Below are 18,540 nucleotides of genomic sequence, written 5' to 3'. Positions count from 1 at the left end.
ATACCATATCCCGGAATTGGTCGATGTTGGTGGTGTCAATGTTAATTACATTGCTGACTCTGGCACCGCCAAGTACTGTAGACTACGGTTGGCCATTTCAATCATCACCGTCACCCTCATCTTCTGAATCTTGGTAGCGGATATACAGGCAATGCTTAAGACAAAAAGCAAAAGAAAGAAAGATGATATGAGATGCGTTCCTTTTTAAGGCTAAATAAAGCTTGTACACCTTATGTATAATAACATAGGTGTACACCTCTAATACTGAGGGTAAAATAGTCAAGCACACAGAAAAAATAATTATTATTTATACATACATACAGTGCAGGGGCTTCCTTACGCGGGGGCTTCGGTGGCTATAGCCACCAATGTGTTATCCAATAAAAAAATAAATAAAAAAATGTTGAATTATATATCTATAACCCTACCCTTAACCCTAAAACCGAAATAAAGTAACAAAAAATGGGGGGAAAAGTACCCAAATCCGCCGAAATCCGCGCGGGGGGGACACATGCACGCGCTGCGCGCATGTGTCCGTTGCCTAGGGGGCTAAGCCCCCAACCTAGTAGAGACTTAGTAACGTGTGTGTATGTGGTTCAATTGATGATGATCAAACCTTCTCAAAGATGCCAAAGTGCGTTTGTGTGAGAGGTTGACCGAGGGTGCTTGTTTTATTAACTCAGCGTACGCAGACGGCCGTCGTGGTGGTTGCGGAGCAAATGTCATCGCACCTGTCAATTTGTGATGACGTTTGCGGTGATCAGAGGAAGTTTTGATATATTCAGACTTGCACTAATTTTTGGCCCCTTGCCCGAACAGAATGTCACCCGTGTGAAGCTCATGAAAAAGTGGAGATATTTTACTAAACACACGTTTTCTGCCAAAACTTTCAAATGGATATGAAACTAGAGGACAATTTCTGACTTAAAGTCTTAGGCATTAATTATTGGGTGAGTACATATGCTGCGCAGAGCACTTTTATGCCGCCGAGATCAGTCTGCTAACCGTGCGCGGATAGGACCGATTTATGGCTGTGTATTTTGAATACATGAAATGTGTAAGATCAGACATTCTAGTCTAGGGCTAGTGCAGTATACCGTATATGCATGTATTATGCAAATGAATTGTATTGCTCTAATGTCTATGTAGGAATGTGTTGGCTACATTGCTTTCTTTGTTGAGTTTTTTGGTTTGTTTCTGGTCAGCTGACCTGTTGGACTTTATAGCTGTGTTCAGGTGTGTTCAATCATGCGCAACCTTGATTAGACCATAAACGACAAAGGCTTGCACACTGACAAATTAACAATGAGGCTTTTTGGATGCAAAAATAGTCTTTTACATACAAAAGTGACATAGTGAAATAAAGTGACAGAGTGGACATTTCAGTCCTCAGACCAACATCAACACTGATGCACTATTCAGGTTGCATTCAGTGAATGCTTATTTGAAGTAAACAATGGTAGAGGCTGATCGAAGACACATGGTGGCATCAATCAGTCCATTACACTGTTGAGGCCCAAGGGCCTGCCGGAAAATGAACACCATGTAGACATTTATACAACCCATACAGAAAACAAACATGGAATCAATCCTTTTTGTTGATTACTGCATATATGGTCTTTCATGCTGGCCTCTTGCACCTGTCTTCAGCCCTAGTAAGCCTTGAGTTTAGAGCACAAACTTCCCTACCTCTTTCACCCTTGATTAGATCCATTTATGACGTAACTGCCTATTATCTCATTATGCACTGATGATAGTCCCTATAAGGACTAAAATGTTTGCTTCTGTATTCTGTTCAGCCCTGGAGGCTTAAACGAAGAATTTAATTTGCAATCCAGACCTGTAGTCTGATCTCCTTATTTCTGCATGCAAGTCCCCTCTTTGCTCTTTTGTGACTTTGTGAAAACGGAGTGAAAACAAAGGTTGCCAAATATGCTAAACCTTTTCTAATCACTGAGATGTGAGTAGCCATGGGACAGCCAGTGGCTTGCCCCGGGTGAGAGCGGCCTATTTCGCCTGTCTTTTATTTATTTTTTACCCTGGATCATGTCTATGAAGAGGTTGAGAATTAGATTTAACATAACATTGTGGTTATAATCTAATGGACAATCTTTGGTTTCAATTCATTTTTAGTACAGTAGATTAAACGTTAGCGCCACTATATCTGTTTAATAGAATAGAATGTGTTTACTTTAATTTAACATTTGAGACAATTAGCTTATTCTCTTGCGAGCCTATAATTTCTTCACCAGGAGGATTCATCCAAACAATGTGTATTAATTATCATGCTTGATTCCTTCTCACATTGTTCAGTGTATTCCTCTACTTTTTATTTTGTTCATTCCATCAATTCTATTGAGTTTATTTGTTACATGTATAAAATCTGAGTTCAGGACTCACATTTGTCTCATTGGTGTCTGATTTAGACTTGTTTTTTTGTGAGAATGTACTGTAAATGTGACCCATTTTTATAAGATGATTCATGCAAAACCACCATGGATTAATGAAATATACAGTGTGTGTGTGTATAATAGCCACTTTACTGAAATGCACATCGCCAGACTTTCCATGGTATATTAAGCATATACATTCTATGCTAGTAATTCCATTGTTACTACTCAGGGAGCCTTGTGGCATGACGTGTCACATGCTACAGAAAGAATACCATACACATCCAGAAGTGCTTTTCATTTCATCAATTCTTATCATTGCAGTTCAATGGCTAGCATAATGGCATCCCTTCCATGGAAAGTTCAGGGGGTTCCATTCAAATTCGGGCCAAACACTAAACATCTGTGCTCAGAACGGACAGTTGGGTGGGCACACAAACACTACTCGAGTTGTAAGGGATGTGTGGGTAAAAGAAAGCACCTTAAACATTTTATCATAAAGGATTTACAGGCTATATCCTACAGTATTCGCATATCTATTTGCATTAAACAACCAAAATATCTAATACTTGTAAGCTCTTTACAATAGTCCCATAAGTCAAATGGGGCCTAGGTAGGGACTTGCACTGTAGGCTGGCCTGGCTGGGTCCACATATTTGAGAGTGAACCTATATTAAATATATATTCAATAAAGTAAAGTAAGCTTTAAGTACATTGTCAACGGGCCTCATGGCTCCTGGTCACTGTCCCCGTTGGCCCGTCCATAATCTGTCCATGTACATTAAATATTGTAGGGTAAATCAAATGGCCTGTGCAGTGGTGAGGACAGAGTACTGTAGACCTTGAAATACTTCTGAACTGTTTGTGTATCTGTGGCAAGTCTGTGAAGAGCAGGTAAATGATGACTGTGACAAAGCCCCTAGTATGTATTCTGTTGAAATGTCATAATTTGTGACCTGATAACAAGGAGCTATATTGTGCATTTAATCAATACTGTGGTGGGCCACCATCAATCTATTGTACACACAACACATTTGGTAGGTGCAATGATTCCCTGAGACTGGTCCTGTCCTGAGCAGACAGTAGGTGGCGGTGTGTACCATCTTTTAATAAACACAGCTAGAAGAAGAGCCGAGCCTGGAGGAAAGGAAACAGTTAGTTCGAGCTACATAGCTCAATGCTACCTGCTGCCTTGGTGAAGTAAATAATGGCAGCGAGCACCAGAATGCTTCTGCAGGCCGGCCGGCCGTGGCTGCTTCGGTACAGGAGTGTCGCCGTGGCCAACGCCAGACCTTACTATGCAGACAGTGTGGCCAGACTGGGCTCTCAGCCTGACACCCAGTCCTCAGAGTACCAGGTGGGTTTTAAGTCTGACTACAGCTAATGTTTAGTTAGCTCTCAAATGTACTCGTTCTGCCTGCAGCTGAAGAGTTCTTTATAGGATGCGTTTTATGTAACGTAACATTACAGTATGTCACCTACCCCAGAAAGAGTACGTTTCTTATAATAATGACTTGTCTACCAGGTTCTGTTCAACAGAGAACCCAGCGAGCTTTCTAATGGAGGTCAAAACCTTGAGCTGCCTGGCTCTCTGCATGGTCAAGGTCTATAGCATCATAGCCTTGGATCAAGACTTATCATGGGTGTATATTTAATCGAGTATGACTTTTGCTTTCGTATCTATGATATGCAAATATCAAAATCGATCAAATACATCTATGACAGCCTTAATCCAAGGCTAATGGCTTCATATGCGCGTGTAACCAAGTTAGTGCAACAATAACAATGTTGGCAATAGAATAGTTCTACTGTCATTTGTATAAAATTACTCTTAAACCAGAGAGTTAACTGTGAGGTTCCACTGAAGTGGATGTATGGAGCTGTTATGTTATGTTCTTTAGCGCAGTACGGCCTTTACATTTAAAGAGCTACTGTACACTAAAAGAAAGAGCTACTGTTGTACTTCCAAGAGAGAAGAAAAGTCCAGGAGTCAGGTGTACACTTCTTCACTGACAGTGTGGTGTAACTCCCAGTAATTTCGCTTGATGGCGCTACAGTCATGGAGCTTTTATCTTGATTTGCTTTGGGAGAGATTTGCCACACCATCTTTTTTCTTTTAGCAAATTCCCAATACAGTTCATTAGGTCCCACAAATGTTGAAGTTGTTTAAACGTGTGTGTGTGTGTGTGTACTGTATACCACAGGAACTTGTTATGTTATACATCATAGCCTTGGGTCAGAGAGTGACCCTATTCCCTACTTTTGAAGAAAAGAAAGAAAAGCATCTCAATATAAAAAGGATCTATTACAATACAAACTGCCTTAGTTAGTTTGGCAACTGTTTGGCAAGTTTTCCCACCCTCCATCAATAATGGTCTAATTTATCTATACAGAAGTATATCCAAACATTGATTTGAAAGTTCCCTCTTATGTCAGTTTTAACAAAATACTAAAACTTTAGGCAGTCTTCACTCTGTTATTTATTTATTGTTAATAGTAATAATACCCAATGACTTAAAAAAAAGGTAATCATCATAATGTAGGCTTCTCTCAAACCAGTAATGTTGTGTTTTTTAAGGGGCTATCAACAGATTGTGAGACACTGATGCACTCAGTTTGATACAGAATGGCATAAATCAGCTAGTAACAGTAAGTTACTAACTAGCATTAGAGTTAGCGTTCGTATAGCAGACATCTGTCATTCTTTTAGCTGCAGACCCACAACCTTGGTAGATTGAAGCTCTGTGGTACTTGAAGTGGTCAATGAAGTAGATTGTACGATTGGCATAGATGTTTTCAGATAAATATACTGTTATTGTTTATTGAGAACTGTCAAAGGTCGTTGTTGAGAAATAGACCCCGACAGGATGATTAAAGTTGAATGATCCTGAGGGGGTTATTTCTAAACGATTATCACAACAATTATCCTGCTTATTACACAGTTACATAATAAAGACATTAATAAATTGTCCCGTAAGTAAGTAACGAAAGTATTTCCTTGCTAACAGTAATAATACAATATAAGTAACACTGTTACAAAGGATATGACATCTAGCATGAGAACACCACCTATTCTGGCACAACGCCAGCGTGACGTCACAGCATGACGTCATATCTTTATATATACATACTGAACCTTGACATGAAGGCATATATATATATATATAGAAGTAGTTACAACCAGAGAAATAGCTAAAGTAAGATTATCGTCGTATATCAGAGAGTAGCCCTGCCAGCGCCTGGCAAGGCTGCTCATAGACAATTCCACTGCCCTGCGAGGGCTCTAAATGTAGTAACGATAAACAAAACCACTTAGCTACTCACTGAAATAAAGGCTGTTTTGTGTTGTTGAAAGTCTATTCTCAGAGGTGAGAAGCCTCTCAGCACCCCACCTTCTCTGTAAAATACACCTTTTGGGCAGAAAAAAAGAATATGTCCGCGAGACGGAAATTATTTTATTACCTCCACTGTGCCCTCTACAGATCTGGTCAATATAAATGACCATTGATCAGATCTGTAGAGGGCGCAGTGGAGGAAATAAAATAATTTCCATCTTGCGGACATATTTTAACGCCTGGCAGGGCGTTAGAGAGAACTCACTAACGCTCTGGACCTAGGGCTAATCACAGAGAAACTCATCAGAGCATCAGGATACTGAAACTCATTATAGTTAATTATTCTCTGCAGCTAGAGGACAACATCCTACTATTATTCATGGAATCTTATTCTTCTATCATTCTGAATATTCTGCATGATAATGCATCTGACATTGAGGATTTAACTGATTTCATTACGAACACAATTTAGGTGATCTCCCTATTCTTCCAATTGAGAAATGTAGATCATGTGATTGGGTAGGACCACTATTTGTTGAAAAAAGGTATTGCATGCAATTCATATGGAAATAACTCGCCTTCCCAAGCACGCTCTCCCGTATAGCTCAACAGTAAAAATGTTGGTGCTAACGCGGGGACCTGGCTTTGATTCCTGGGTAGGACATGAAAGTTACAGTATGGATTGCAGCTTTAACATAACGCCAAAAGTTATTGTGTTACTGTGACTGGTTCACAGCAAACAGAAAAATAATTTAATGCATTCCTTTTCCAGGAAAACTATGAGCGAATGCAAGTTCTGGTTGATGAACTGAAAAGCCGAACAGAGAAGGTTAAATTGGGTGAGTATTGACTGACATACAGTAAGTGGGTAGCACATTGAAGAAGAAAGTGTAAAATCTCTCTTGCATTTAGTATTCAGTATAGTAGGCAGTAGCCTAATAGTTGAAGAACTGATTCCAAGTCCAGTATGTTGCTAGTTCAAATTCATGGATTAGCTAAAGTAAGTCAATGAAACGGGACCTCCCATTGGAATTCCTTAGTGATCCCTTCCTGTGCTGTTTGTTCTGGGCAGCTCCCTGTTGTGAAACAGGGTTATTATAATGAACTAAAGCTAAAACATAATAATAAACTATAACTGACAAAACATTTGAGTTAATCTGCTTGTTCATTGCAATAAACAAGAATGTGTTAAAATGAAGAAACCCCCTGTCAGATAGCACATACTGTGATGTGTGAAGATAGCCTTTTATGTATTTTTATTACTACAGGTGGTGGAGAAAAAGCCAGGAAACTTCATACCTCTCGTGGAAAGCTCTTGCCGAGAGAACGCGTTGACAGACTTCTGGATCCAGGGTACAGTACTATAATCCACATTTACACTTACTTTATTATTATAAACAAATATGATGATTTATTTTTTTCACAGGAGCAAGAGTATAAATGTGGTGGCAAACAGTAGTTTGATGTCATTTATTTCACCATTGTTCTTGCCAGTTTGAAAAGGACTTAGATTGATACTGTACTAAATTTAAAGTGATTGACTAAATGGAAGAGCTATTGCCAAAAGAAAAACACCTCCAGTGGTCAGTTTCTAGTGGTGTAATTCCCAGTAAGTGTCACTTGATGGCAGAGCTTTAGTTCTCTTGATTGATGTCAGCTTTGGGAGAGACTCACAATATATAGACTTATAACTACTACTTGGGGTAATGCAAGTCGGGCACAATGCCCTCTTATAAAAATGTATAAATGCTGAATATTGTGCTGGTATTGTGTATACTGGCAACTGGCTCACCATTACCATTTTCTTTCATAGATTTGATCCAGACACCCTTTCCAATGTTCAAATGTTCAAAATCTTTGGCTGAAAAGTATACTTTTAGTTCACACGGTAATTTGACTATTATTATGCTGCAATTTCTTTTTTTTCAGGACCCCTTTTTTGGAATTCTCCCAATTTGCAGCATATGAGTTGTATGGAAAAGAGGAAGTACCAGCAGGGGGTATAATTACTGGAATCGGGCGAGTTTCAGGGTGAGTAGTATTATGGTAATTTTTCATTTATTTCATCCACCCTCAAAGAAGTGAAAGTAATGACCTGACTTGGATAGCGAGTTCCAGAATGAACTTTTTCAGTTCGACAAATTCACATGCCACGTTGTTTATAAAATTGGACTGGTTTATTGTAGGTTGTTGTTGCACTTGAACCAATAAAAGTTTACGAGTTGAGGATGGATGGATGGATGTGAAACCCACTCTGAAGCAAGGTGAAAGTGCCGAGGTCCCCCAGCAGTCTTTTTAAGAATTGCTATCTTGATGACATCATCCTGGAGATCTGAAACTTTGCTCCGATGAAAAACAACAAGCCTGATCATATGTACAGAATATGATATGATGATGTATATGTACTGTATATGTATGTATTTGATATATAACCATGCCGAGCAGGCAAAGTTGCTCCTGACTGGAGTGGAGACGGAGTGTGCCAAGTGTGGTTTATTGTTTATTAAGGATCCCCATTAGTCTACACTGTAGTGGATCTTGGGCTAAATGCCAAGAAAGCTGAGGTTATCTATCACCTGCAACATCTTCCCAAACCATCCACCTCTATAATATATATATATATTTATATCATTTAAGCACTTTGCTTAAAAGTGCTTAAATAAGTGCTGAAAGAATCAATTATCCAATACCTGGGCTCATGGGCCAACTCGTCAGAGCAAGCTTGTGCATGATAGATAGATTGGGTCATCTGTTGACTTTATCTCCTCATTTTATTTTGGTTTCTTGTTTTTTCCAGGCTATTGTTTTGAAGCAACATCATTGCTTCATGTGCAACCAGTCTCTTAAGTTTTACATCACCATCTACCCTTCTCTTACAGGGTAGAATGCGTCATTGTCGCAAATGATGCCACCGTTAAAGGGGGAACATACTATCCAGTTACTGTGAAGAAACACCTTCGTGCACAAGAAATAGCGAAAGAAAACCACATGCCATGCATATACTTGGGTAAGTTATTCATATTCTGGACAAATCGTTAATACCTGACTGAAATGGTGTGATGACATTCATAGATGTTTTGCTGTTTATCTTCAAAGACCAGCCTAGTTTCCTAGCAGAGAGATCAAAAAGATCTTCTTAGAATGGTAATGGATGAATGACTGAGCTTTTAATTACAGTTTGATCAGCCATCCTGTTTGACCTCACTTCCCAGCTCCTCTTGTTTAGATTTTGGACATAAAATGTCAAAGAAAAACATAAAAGAGATGATGAGTCATGAATGTTACATAGAAACAACTCCAGAAACCCGGGTAGAGATTTTCTCACTGCCATGGTTAGTGCCGTCTCCTCCGGCAAATATTAAGTTGTTCCAAAATCCAAGGGCATCTGGTGGTTCCAGCATTTTGTTCTCTAGTATCAACCTTTGAACGATCAAAAATGCCCTGCCCAAGGGTATCAGCACTTCAGCAGCACATGGCAGTTTGAAAAGCCAAAAATACAGGTTGGGACCAGGTGTACTGTAATTTGACAGGTTTTCAAAATGTTCCTCCTGACTCCTTTAGTGGATTCCGGTGGGGCAAACTTACCCAGACAGGCAGATGTGTTTCCAGACAGAGAACATTTTGGAAGGATTTTCTACAACCAGGCAAGACTCTCATCAGAGGGGATAGCACAGGTAAAATGGAAAATCAGCTTCATGTATTTTTGGCACACTAACAATGTTAGGGGTGAATGTGACCAGAATTAATTAACCCACACAGTAAAATCCTCAGCATTAATTTAATTATGAGAGTGTGCAGATGTAATCAAAAGGACTCGTAAGGGTCCATTTGGTTACATTTATATATTCTGTGAGAGTGTACATATTTAACCAAAAGGACTCGTAAAGGTCCATTTGGTTACATTTATATATTCTGTGAGTTACAAATGGATAAATGAACAGTGACTGTTTTACTTGCTCGACCATCTACTGTCAACAGGACGTTTTTATTGTTTGAAGCTCAATGAAAACCTCTCTATCACCTGCAATTGCTTTCTCTTTGTCTTCACTGCTTTAGATAGCAGTTGTGATGGGATCCTGTACTGCTGGAGGGGCGTACGTTCCTGCCATGTCAGATGAGAGCATCATCGTGAGGAAACAAGGGACTATTTTCCTCGGAGGACCACCCTTGGTAGGATTCATATACCTGTAGATGACAAGAGTGCTATGGTTGGTGGCCTGTCTCCAGGTAGTTGAGTATTATTTATTGTTTGTGACAGGTCAAAGCTGCAACTGGTGAGGAGGTGTCTGCCGAGGACCTGGGTGGTGCAGATCTTCACTGCAAGTACGCAATAATACTGTAGCCTTCATCCCATCTCATGTCAGTTTGACTTCTCTTCATTCACACAAACAGTAGTTGGACTAAGAGTTGGACATCTGAAAGATATGAATCCAAAGTGAAAGTGTTCAGAAACTTGAATGGGCTATACTTACTAGAAGAAGACTACTGCTGCGTTCAAACTAGCAGTGACAAAGCAACATCCTCTCAGGGCGGTGCACCGAAAATTCTGTTGCAATCCAACCCGTAGTTTCGAGCGAGGTTGTTTGGGTACAAAGTGTTGGGCAGGCAGACAACACTGCCATGATCATTAAAGCCTGACACTCGTAAGACTAAAAATGAGTTCATACTGTACAGCTCCTGCTATGAACAAAGTCAAGCACTATAATTTTATGTCTTTAGTGTAACACATTTATTCTTGCGTCATGTAGCTATTTAATCAGAAATGGATGTGTTATTTTGCAGGAAGTCTGGTGTGACAGACCACTATGCTTTAGATGATAACCATGCCCTCCATTTGGCAAGAAAAGCAGTGCGAAGCCTGAACTACAGGAAGAATATTGAGGCAAGTCTAACGATACCCCTAAAAGTGTTTTATTTTTGCTTTCTATTGCACATCAAGTTATGCACAGTAACACTGACAACTTAATGTTGACACACACAAGGTCACTGCTCCAGACATATTGCTCAAAACAAATAAAATGGCTGATAGCAGCTCCATCTGACTTCACTACTGAAAAATGTCATTGCACTTTAGAATGTCATTGCACTTTTTGATAAGTTAGTTATATTGGAAAACAGAAATACATTGTGTGTTATTATACCATCTATTATTCTTATTGTAGCAGGAAGCGGATCATTATTTATGGCTATGATTAATGAATGGTGAAACTGTACTGATTGACCTACTGAGTTTCACTTAATTACAGTAATTTGGCAAAAGGCACCAGCATTGGCAGGGTGGTTTGAGCTAGTGAACATTGTTGGGAAATGTCCTTCAGTTCCTCAATCCAACTTTTCTTGAATTGGTATTTGTGCTGTATACTGTATTTCAGGTTACAACAGAACCTACAGAACCTCCTCTCTATCCAGCAGATGAGCTCTATGGCATAGTTGGAGATAACTTGAAACGCAACTTCGATTGCAGAGAGGTACTGTATTGACCAATGTTTTTTAATAGATTGTTTTACAAGACAGCAAATGAGTAAAGGGAGAAAATTCTGTGTGTCTGTGTGCACAAAACTAAGTCTCCTGTTTTGTTTTACTTGGCATGTGTTTAATTTAGTCTTTTGGTGATTTGTTTGCAGGTCATTGCCAGAATTGTGGACGGCAGTAAATTTGACGAGTTCAAGGCTTTTTACGGCGATACACTGGTCACAGGTGTGTGAAATAATGCTTTACTTGTAGAGCATGGTTTGTCTGTATGTAAGCATTATTTTTGTATGTCTGTCCCCTCAAAAGCACACCAACATTAGCATGTGCACAACGCCAAAACAATGTCATCACATGCACCACACAGACGATATTTGTGCTCTACAGCTCTAGCCCAGCTTGTTTTGCATACTTCACAAACCGTAACGGTAATATCAATATGTGAAGATTTGACAGGGAGGCCACTCTGTTATTCGAGTCTATATGTCTTGTGCTTATGCCTTTTATAAGCACCTCTGCAATGCATTAGTGCAGTGGTTCTCAACCTGTGGGTCCCAGACACATGATTCTGGGGGGGGGGGGGGGGTCACCAGATGACAGTGAAGTGACAATATAAGAATTCTTTAATACCAAAAAAAAAGACCACCCCCCCCCCCCCCTATACTTGTCCTGCTCCTTTTTTCCTCTCTTTACTGAAAATATCAGATCTACAACAGCTTGTAGATGTGTTATTTTCGCCGAATGTTCACCTACTTCTGTCGAATGTTCGCCTATTATGACATGCCCAGAATATGGACGCTAGGGTTCATGTGGCTAACACCTTTGGACATCTACTATATGTGTGTTTGTGTGTTCAGGTTTTTCAAGAATATTCGGTTACCCTGTTGGAATCATTGGCAACAATGGAGTGTTGTTTTCAGAGTCTGCAAAAAAGGTAAAGCATCAAAGTACTCTTTGTATCTGCAGGTAGCTGAAACAGTCCTTTGTAGAATACTATATGCCCCTGCTGTTGTTTTCGAAAATGGTTATTTTCTCAGATGTAGTCGTTATTTTGTGGAGAGAGCTGGGTGGATGGGGAGCTGATGTCTAGACATGGTGCTTTCAGAAATGTCTTCATAGAAAACCTCAGAAAGACTGCAGGCCCCTGTGACCAATGTTATAACTAAGACTAAACTAAAACGTCAAACTAGGTGTGGGAAGAAAACTATAAAAGAAAACTAACTGAATGTACTGTACAGTACTTACAAAGTAAACTACAAAAAGCAACATAAATGTACACAGACAATTGTAGTTGTGTAGTTTTAGTCTTTTTTTAAGTCAATTTGGTCATATTTGGCAACACAAACACCATGAGCAGGCATTGGTGTTTATTGAGACTTCGGTGTCTAGCTACATGACTAGCTAAATCTTGCCCCTGAACAATACCCCCTTTCATTATAATAAAAAAACCTGGAACTAATATTGAAACTGACATTGAGGACTTAGAAAAGTGCTATAAATCTGAGGTATTATTATTTTAACTCTGAAGGTCATTACACACCGGCGATTATGCGAATATACGCAACGCCAGCATGTTTACAGCTTAAACATAGGAAAAATGTAATGTTTTTGTCCGTTTATTTTTTAACATTGAAGTGAATGGAGCAGCAACTTTTTGGAAAATGTTATCTCCTGGTTCGTTGTGACGAACCGAAAAAACAAACAAAAATAAAGAAGTTTTTTTTAAATTCTAAAAAACGTTTATAAACGTTTTTGGCAGGCAATGTGTTAAACGATAAGAATTAAACTGCAAGTAGAAAGCACACTCGTGAATTTAACTGAAACTAATCTGAATTTAAAAATATATATATATGATTTTGTAACTAACTCTTCATGTTCAATTCTCAAAGGCATACATACTTTGAACGATGGGGGACTTCTCAAGATGTCGAGGTCATGAAAGGGTTTAATGTTTGACTATTGAAGAAGCTGCTGTCTTTTGACTGACTAGTTTGTGTTATTTAATTTTTGATTCATGAAGGCATATTCAGTCATCAGTCTGTTCTCACTGTACTGTAAGTAAGTAGCCTTGGGAACCAATGGTTCCCATGCCATGTGGCCCATCTCTGTACTATAAGGACTTTATTGTGGAGATTTCTTTAAGCCTTTGCCCAGAAATTCTCAATATAACATTATTATGATGCAAGGTTAGTTAGTTAGTACTATTTAGTACTATTAAATGGCCACCGACATTACACCTCAGGTACTTAAGACACTGTGTAAGTGCAAATACTCAATCAATGTAATCAACAGAAGTCAATACATTGATTGTTTTTCTAAACACAGACAAGTCATCACCAGAGAAATGCCTAGCATTTTATCCAACCACCAAATTATTGGAATCTAACTTCCCAGGAGATATTATATAACAGATACAACTATTATGATCCCATTAGAGAGCAAAATAGAATAATATTTCAACATTTGGCATCTACAAACTTGCAAACGATACGATGATGTATCAAGCGGCGACAAATGTTTGCACCTATTGCTTATATTTGGCAAAGTGATGCATTCAATCCTATTAACTATAGGGGGCCTTTCCAGGTAGCTGTCAGAATAATGAATAGACACACCTGAGTAATTGAGTGCTACAAAGTATATCGAAAGTAGATCATCTACTGTGCACAGACAATTGTACTTGTTTCTTAAGGACTAAGGATTCTGTTATGGGTTGGGTGCATTTTCTTGGCATGGTTTAAGACCACTCATCCCTTTAAGAGGGCCCTTTAAGGTAAATACTGTACCAATCAATACAAAGCCATTCTGAGTAATCACCTCGTTCTATACACTGATGGGAGTGTTTCTTTTAGAGGATAAATGCCCCCCCCCCCCCCCCCCCCCCCCATATTCACTTAGCACACATGGTCAATAAATTGTTGGTTAAACATGACAAAGATGTTATTTATGTTGTGACTGTTTTACACTCAACTCACAGCCTATAGCCTATATACAGTATATTCCCAAATAATTAATCCCCTCAGGGGTTAATGGTACAGAGTAGACCGAAGACCCTACATTTACACAGTTAAAGGACGACTCTAGACTTTACACATTTTCAACCCATCTTCATATAAATGGTCCTCACTAATGCCCATTATAATATGGTACCATTTTTGTCTACTCATTCTGTGTCTCAGAGGAGGGCTGTGGACAGTTCAGAAACCCGCCTACCAGTGACATCACCGTTGGGCAGGTTTTCTTTTCCCAACAAGATTTCCAATTTATTTATTTGTATTAATGTGAGTACATTAGCGTCTATTATACTACAGTATGTTAACTGTCCAGGAATAGAAAGCCTGCCATTTCTATTGACTTGTATTCCCTATCGATGATGTCAGTGGTAGGCGGGTTTCTGAACTGTCCACAGTCCTATGCCGAGACACAGACCAAGTAGACAAAAATGGTACCATATTATTATGAGCATTAGTGAGGACACATTATACGAAGATGGGTTGAAAATGGGTGAAGTCATCCTTTAAGTGTCGTTGCATTATGTGGACTTGTGACTCGGCTATGATTTGCATTATCCACTTAATCCCTATATAATTTACTTCATTGACCGTAGTCCTAAACGGGTCTATACTTTTCCTCCCTCTTCATTGCTCTCTACACCAAATATCTTCGCCGGAAATGACGGATTTACAAGCTCACAACGTTGTGAACTGGTAGACGTGCTATTTCTGTCTGATGTTCGCCCCAGAATAGGAACACTATGGTTTTTAGCTAAGAATCTTACCAGCAGTCTGGCATGTTCAGCTCATTCACTACGACTCACTCACTTGACATTACTGCTGACTACAGTATGTGTAGTCTGCTGACTAAGTGCAGCTTTATATGAGAAGTCTGTTATGGAATGCAATTCAAACATGACTTCTTAACTGCGCTGTGATGTTTAGCTAACATTGACTCAAATATATTAAGGTAAGTTTGATACATTTAAGAGAGAGAAAACATTTGTAAATATAGCCATTAACAGGGAAATGTCCTATGATTATGATATAATGTATGGCCAAACCTGTGAATAGTCAATGACATGTATTGACACCAATATGGTGCTTTAATATTCAATACGCTGTTATCGTGTTTAAGAGAAAATTATCTAAGTCCATTACATCTCAATATTTTAAGTTGGAGATTGTTTACATCCAGAGTTTTTTTTCCCCCTATGTGAGCAATATTATATTAAGTTAAGTTATAATTATTTTGCAGGCGACACATTTCATTGAGCTGTGTTGTCAACGAAACATTCCACTGATCTTTCTCCAAAATATAACCGGTAAGTTGGGCCAGGAAGAAATGTAATACTAATATTGTAGTAATATAACTTGAGTTTTTGTCAATTGTCTCAATATCACTTTTGCACTAACGTGGCTGCCTCCCACTCTGTATATAATGGGGAGATTCAGGCAACATCGAGGATATTATTCATAATTCAAGAAGTTACAGAAGGGTGAAAACACCATATCAATATTTAAGCATTTTCGAGGACTTGAAGCACCCACACAAATATTGTAATTCATATGGGTTTTTACTTAATGAATGCAAAGAGACAATCCCCTTCAGAACTCAATTTACATGATATTAATATTCTTAATGTCATTATATTTGCAGAGCAATAATATGATTTGCAATTCTCCAGCTTCCTAGTTTTTCCCTTTTTAACTCAAATTTTTGCTTCACATAGAAAGTTTGTCTTAACATAATCATGATGTGCATAAAATGAAACGCATGACAGTGTACTGTGCCTATGTGCCACCATGAAATGTGTGCATATGCATTTACAGGTCTAAAAAAAAATATCACGTTATGTTTATTATAATGTGTGCCGGTGTCACACACTGAAAATAGCAGATCTACAAGCTCGCAACGTGCCGCGCTGTGACAAGCTGTGAGTTTGTAGATCGGCTATTTTCAGTGTGCAACGCCGGTGCCCAACTAAGTATAAATCACCCTTTAGGATTCATGGTGGGCCGGGAGTATGAAGCTGGAGGAATTGCTAAGGATGGAGCCAAGATGGTCACTGCAGTTGCCTGTGCCAACGTACCTAAGTTTACTGTGGTCATTGGAGGGTCATATGGCGCTGGAAACTATGGCATGTGTGGCAGAGCCTACAGGTAAAAATGCTATTGTATAAAAATGTACTTAATTGTTGATGATCAATTACTTTTTATTAGGCACTAGTAACATAGTTGTAGTTGTCCTCTTGTTGTAAATGCTTATTGTTCAGCTTCTCCTGTCTCCTTCTCAGCCCCAGATTCCTGTATATGTGGCCGAATTCCAGAATCTCTGTGATGGGCGGAGAACAGGCAGCCACTGTCCTCGCCACTGTCACTAAGGATAAGAGAATACGCGAGGGAAAAGAGGTGCATTTGATACAAGTTTTTCCTGTTATTTTCCTGTTGTACAGTATATCACAGTTAACCACATAAACCCTATGAACTTTGTTGACTGGGGTCCCCAAGGAGGAGGGGATATTGTCCCCTCCTTTTTTCCAGCCATGTCAAATGTTTGTCAAAAATTGCTGATCTGCAAGCTCACTGTTATGTATTGTTGTTGTGTTGTCATGCGTTTTGTTGAAGAGGACCGCAATGGAAATAAGCCCTCGGGGGCTCTATTTATGTCGCCAAATACAATCAATCAATCAATCGCAACGCGTCACCAAGAGATGCAGTGTCATACCCCTACTTTGTGGCAAAATATAGTTGATTTGTCTGTTGCAAACCCACGTGTCATAACTGGCTTCCTTGAGCACAGTTGACTCCTACTGCTGAAGCCAAGCTCAGCATCCAAGTCAAGAGCTAGCTTGTACCTGTTAGTTCAAGAGCACAAGAGGCCTCATCCCTGCAAGCTTGCATTACAGCCCTTCAGTTGTCATTTCACAGCACATTAGCATGTGGCTGACTGTGAGCCAAACTCATCAACATAATACTGTTTGGCAACCTTGGCAATGTTCTTCTTTATAAATGTATTCCCAGTTCACAGCAGAGCAAGAGGCTGCCATGAAAGCTCCAATAGTGCAACGCTTTGAGGAGGAAGGCAGCCCATACTACTCGAGTGCCAGGTAGGTTTGGTCATCATCACATACAGTTATGACCACTCGAAAATAATGAATTGTATTTCAGGTAGCTGGACACTAAAATATGGTATCATCAAACTGCCATGATGCAATTAGTCATATAACTTACGCACTGAGTGAGGCATAACATGGCATTTAATAAGGTAATCTTTCCTCATTTACAGACTTTGGGATGATGGCATCATTGATCCTGCTGATACACGGCTGGTTTTGGGACTGAGCATCAGCGCCGCTCTAAATGCACCAACGAAGAGGACGCGCTTTGGAGTGTTCAGGATGTAACGCTCCAGTTGGTTTATATAAAAGGCTAGAGGCGTTTTTCCGTTTCAACAGTTTTGTTTTTTTGACCTAAAGTAGTCCTAGCGGGGTGAGATTGTGAGAAGTACCAACAGTCTAGACTAGTAAATACAGTTTGAAGATGAAACAAGAAAAAGCACAGGCAGTGGCAGTTGTACATCCTCAGATTTATAGTGTCTAATGTGGTCATGGGACATTTGAACTTTTATCTTGTGCCTTATGTGTTTTCATTGTAAATGCAATACTTTCCACCTTTCTAACCCTTTGTTTTGAGAATCGTGTTACTTTTTCCTAACGCTTGTGTACTGTAAGTGGTTAACAATATTAAAATTTGGGTAATTGGAAACTTTAGAAAATGATATGTCTTTTGAACAGGACTATTACTGTTAAGAGATAGTGGATAAATGAATGACTTTGTATAGAGGAAATGCTTTACTGATACAGTATACTATATGAAACAAATCACAAGGGGGGGCTATTTAGCTATATTTCAGTAAGATAATTGAAACATTTCAGTTGTTTATTCCCATAAATAAACCCCTGAAGAAAATGTTATGTTAAGAAATAATACTGTTGGACAGACTTCTGAAGTTATGTGTTCAGTCCATTTAACTAAATAACCCCGGTTCAAATGTATTTGTTTCCATCACACTGGTGAGCTTATTGTTGTGGTCCTCAAGATAAGATTAACTTGATTTGAACTCTGACACACACCAAAAAACCCTTCAGCTCACCATCAGTTAGCTACATGAGACCTATTTTATACTTAAAATGGCAAAAAATAGGTGATTCTTCAAAATCACAACGTGGCACAACATGAGCTTTTATGTCAGTTAAAATTACGCATCTAAAATGATGGACACCCGTTTGAAAGTGGTTAAATTGATGAGCTCATATACAGTAGATGCTTCCTGTACCTGATGTACCAAAA

The 18,540-nt window shown here is 39.1% G+C and overlaps 1 protein-coding gene across 1 annotated transcript; it reads left to right on the top strand.

Moving 5' to 3' along the window:
* Positions 1-3,533: 3,533 nt before the first annotated feature.
* Positions 3,534-18,141, top strand: mccc2 (methylcrotonyl-CoA carboxylase subunit 2). Its single transcript, XM_084055308.1, has 17 exons — positions 3,534-3,747; positions 6,498-6,564; positions 6,994-7,078; positions 7,655-7,756; positions 8,605-8,732; positions 9,287-9,399; positions 9,782-9,895; positions 9,984-10,048; positions 10,508-10,607; positions 11,098-11,193; positions 11,350-11,422; positions 12,052-12,128; positions 15,446-15,512; positions 16,194-16,350; positions 16,485-16,599; positions 17,212-17,297; positions 17,477-18,141. Exons 1-17 carry the CDS (start codon positions 3,598-3,600, stop codon positions 17,592-17,594), a joined length of 1,713 nt encoding a protein of 570 aa, XP_083911434.1. The 5' UTR covers positions 3,534-3,597; the 3' UTR covers positions 17,595-18,141.
* Positions 18,142-18,540: the final 399 nt, after the last annotated feature.

This window comes from Gymnoscopelus microlampas (genome assembly GCF_963454915.1).
Source record: "Gymnoscopelus microlampas genome assembly, chromosome: 4".
NCBI classification, from domain to species: domain Eukaryota; kingdom Metazoa; phylum Chordata; class Actinopteri; order Myctophiformes; family Myctophidae; genus Gymnoscopelus; species Gymnoscopelus microlampas.
This window is presented reverse-complemented; position numbering and strand designations above follow the sequence as displayed.

Coding starts and splice junctions, on each gene's coding strand:
- mccc2 (XM_084055308.1), top strand. CDS start 3,598: ATGGCAGCGAGCACCAGAATGCTTCTGCAGGCCGGCCGGCCGTGGCTG. Junction 9,400..9,781: donor CATCAGAGGGGATAGCACAG/GTAAAATGGAAA, acceptor TCACTGCTTTAG/ATAGCAGTTGTGATGGGATC. Junction 17,298..17,476: donor CCATACTACTCGAGTGCCAG/GTAGGTTTGGTC, acceptor CCTCATTTACAG/ACTTTGGGATGATGGCATCA.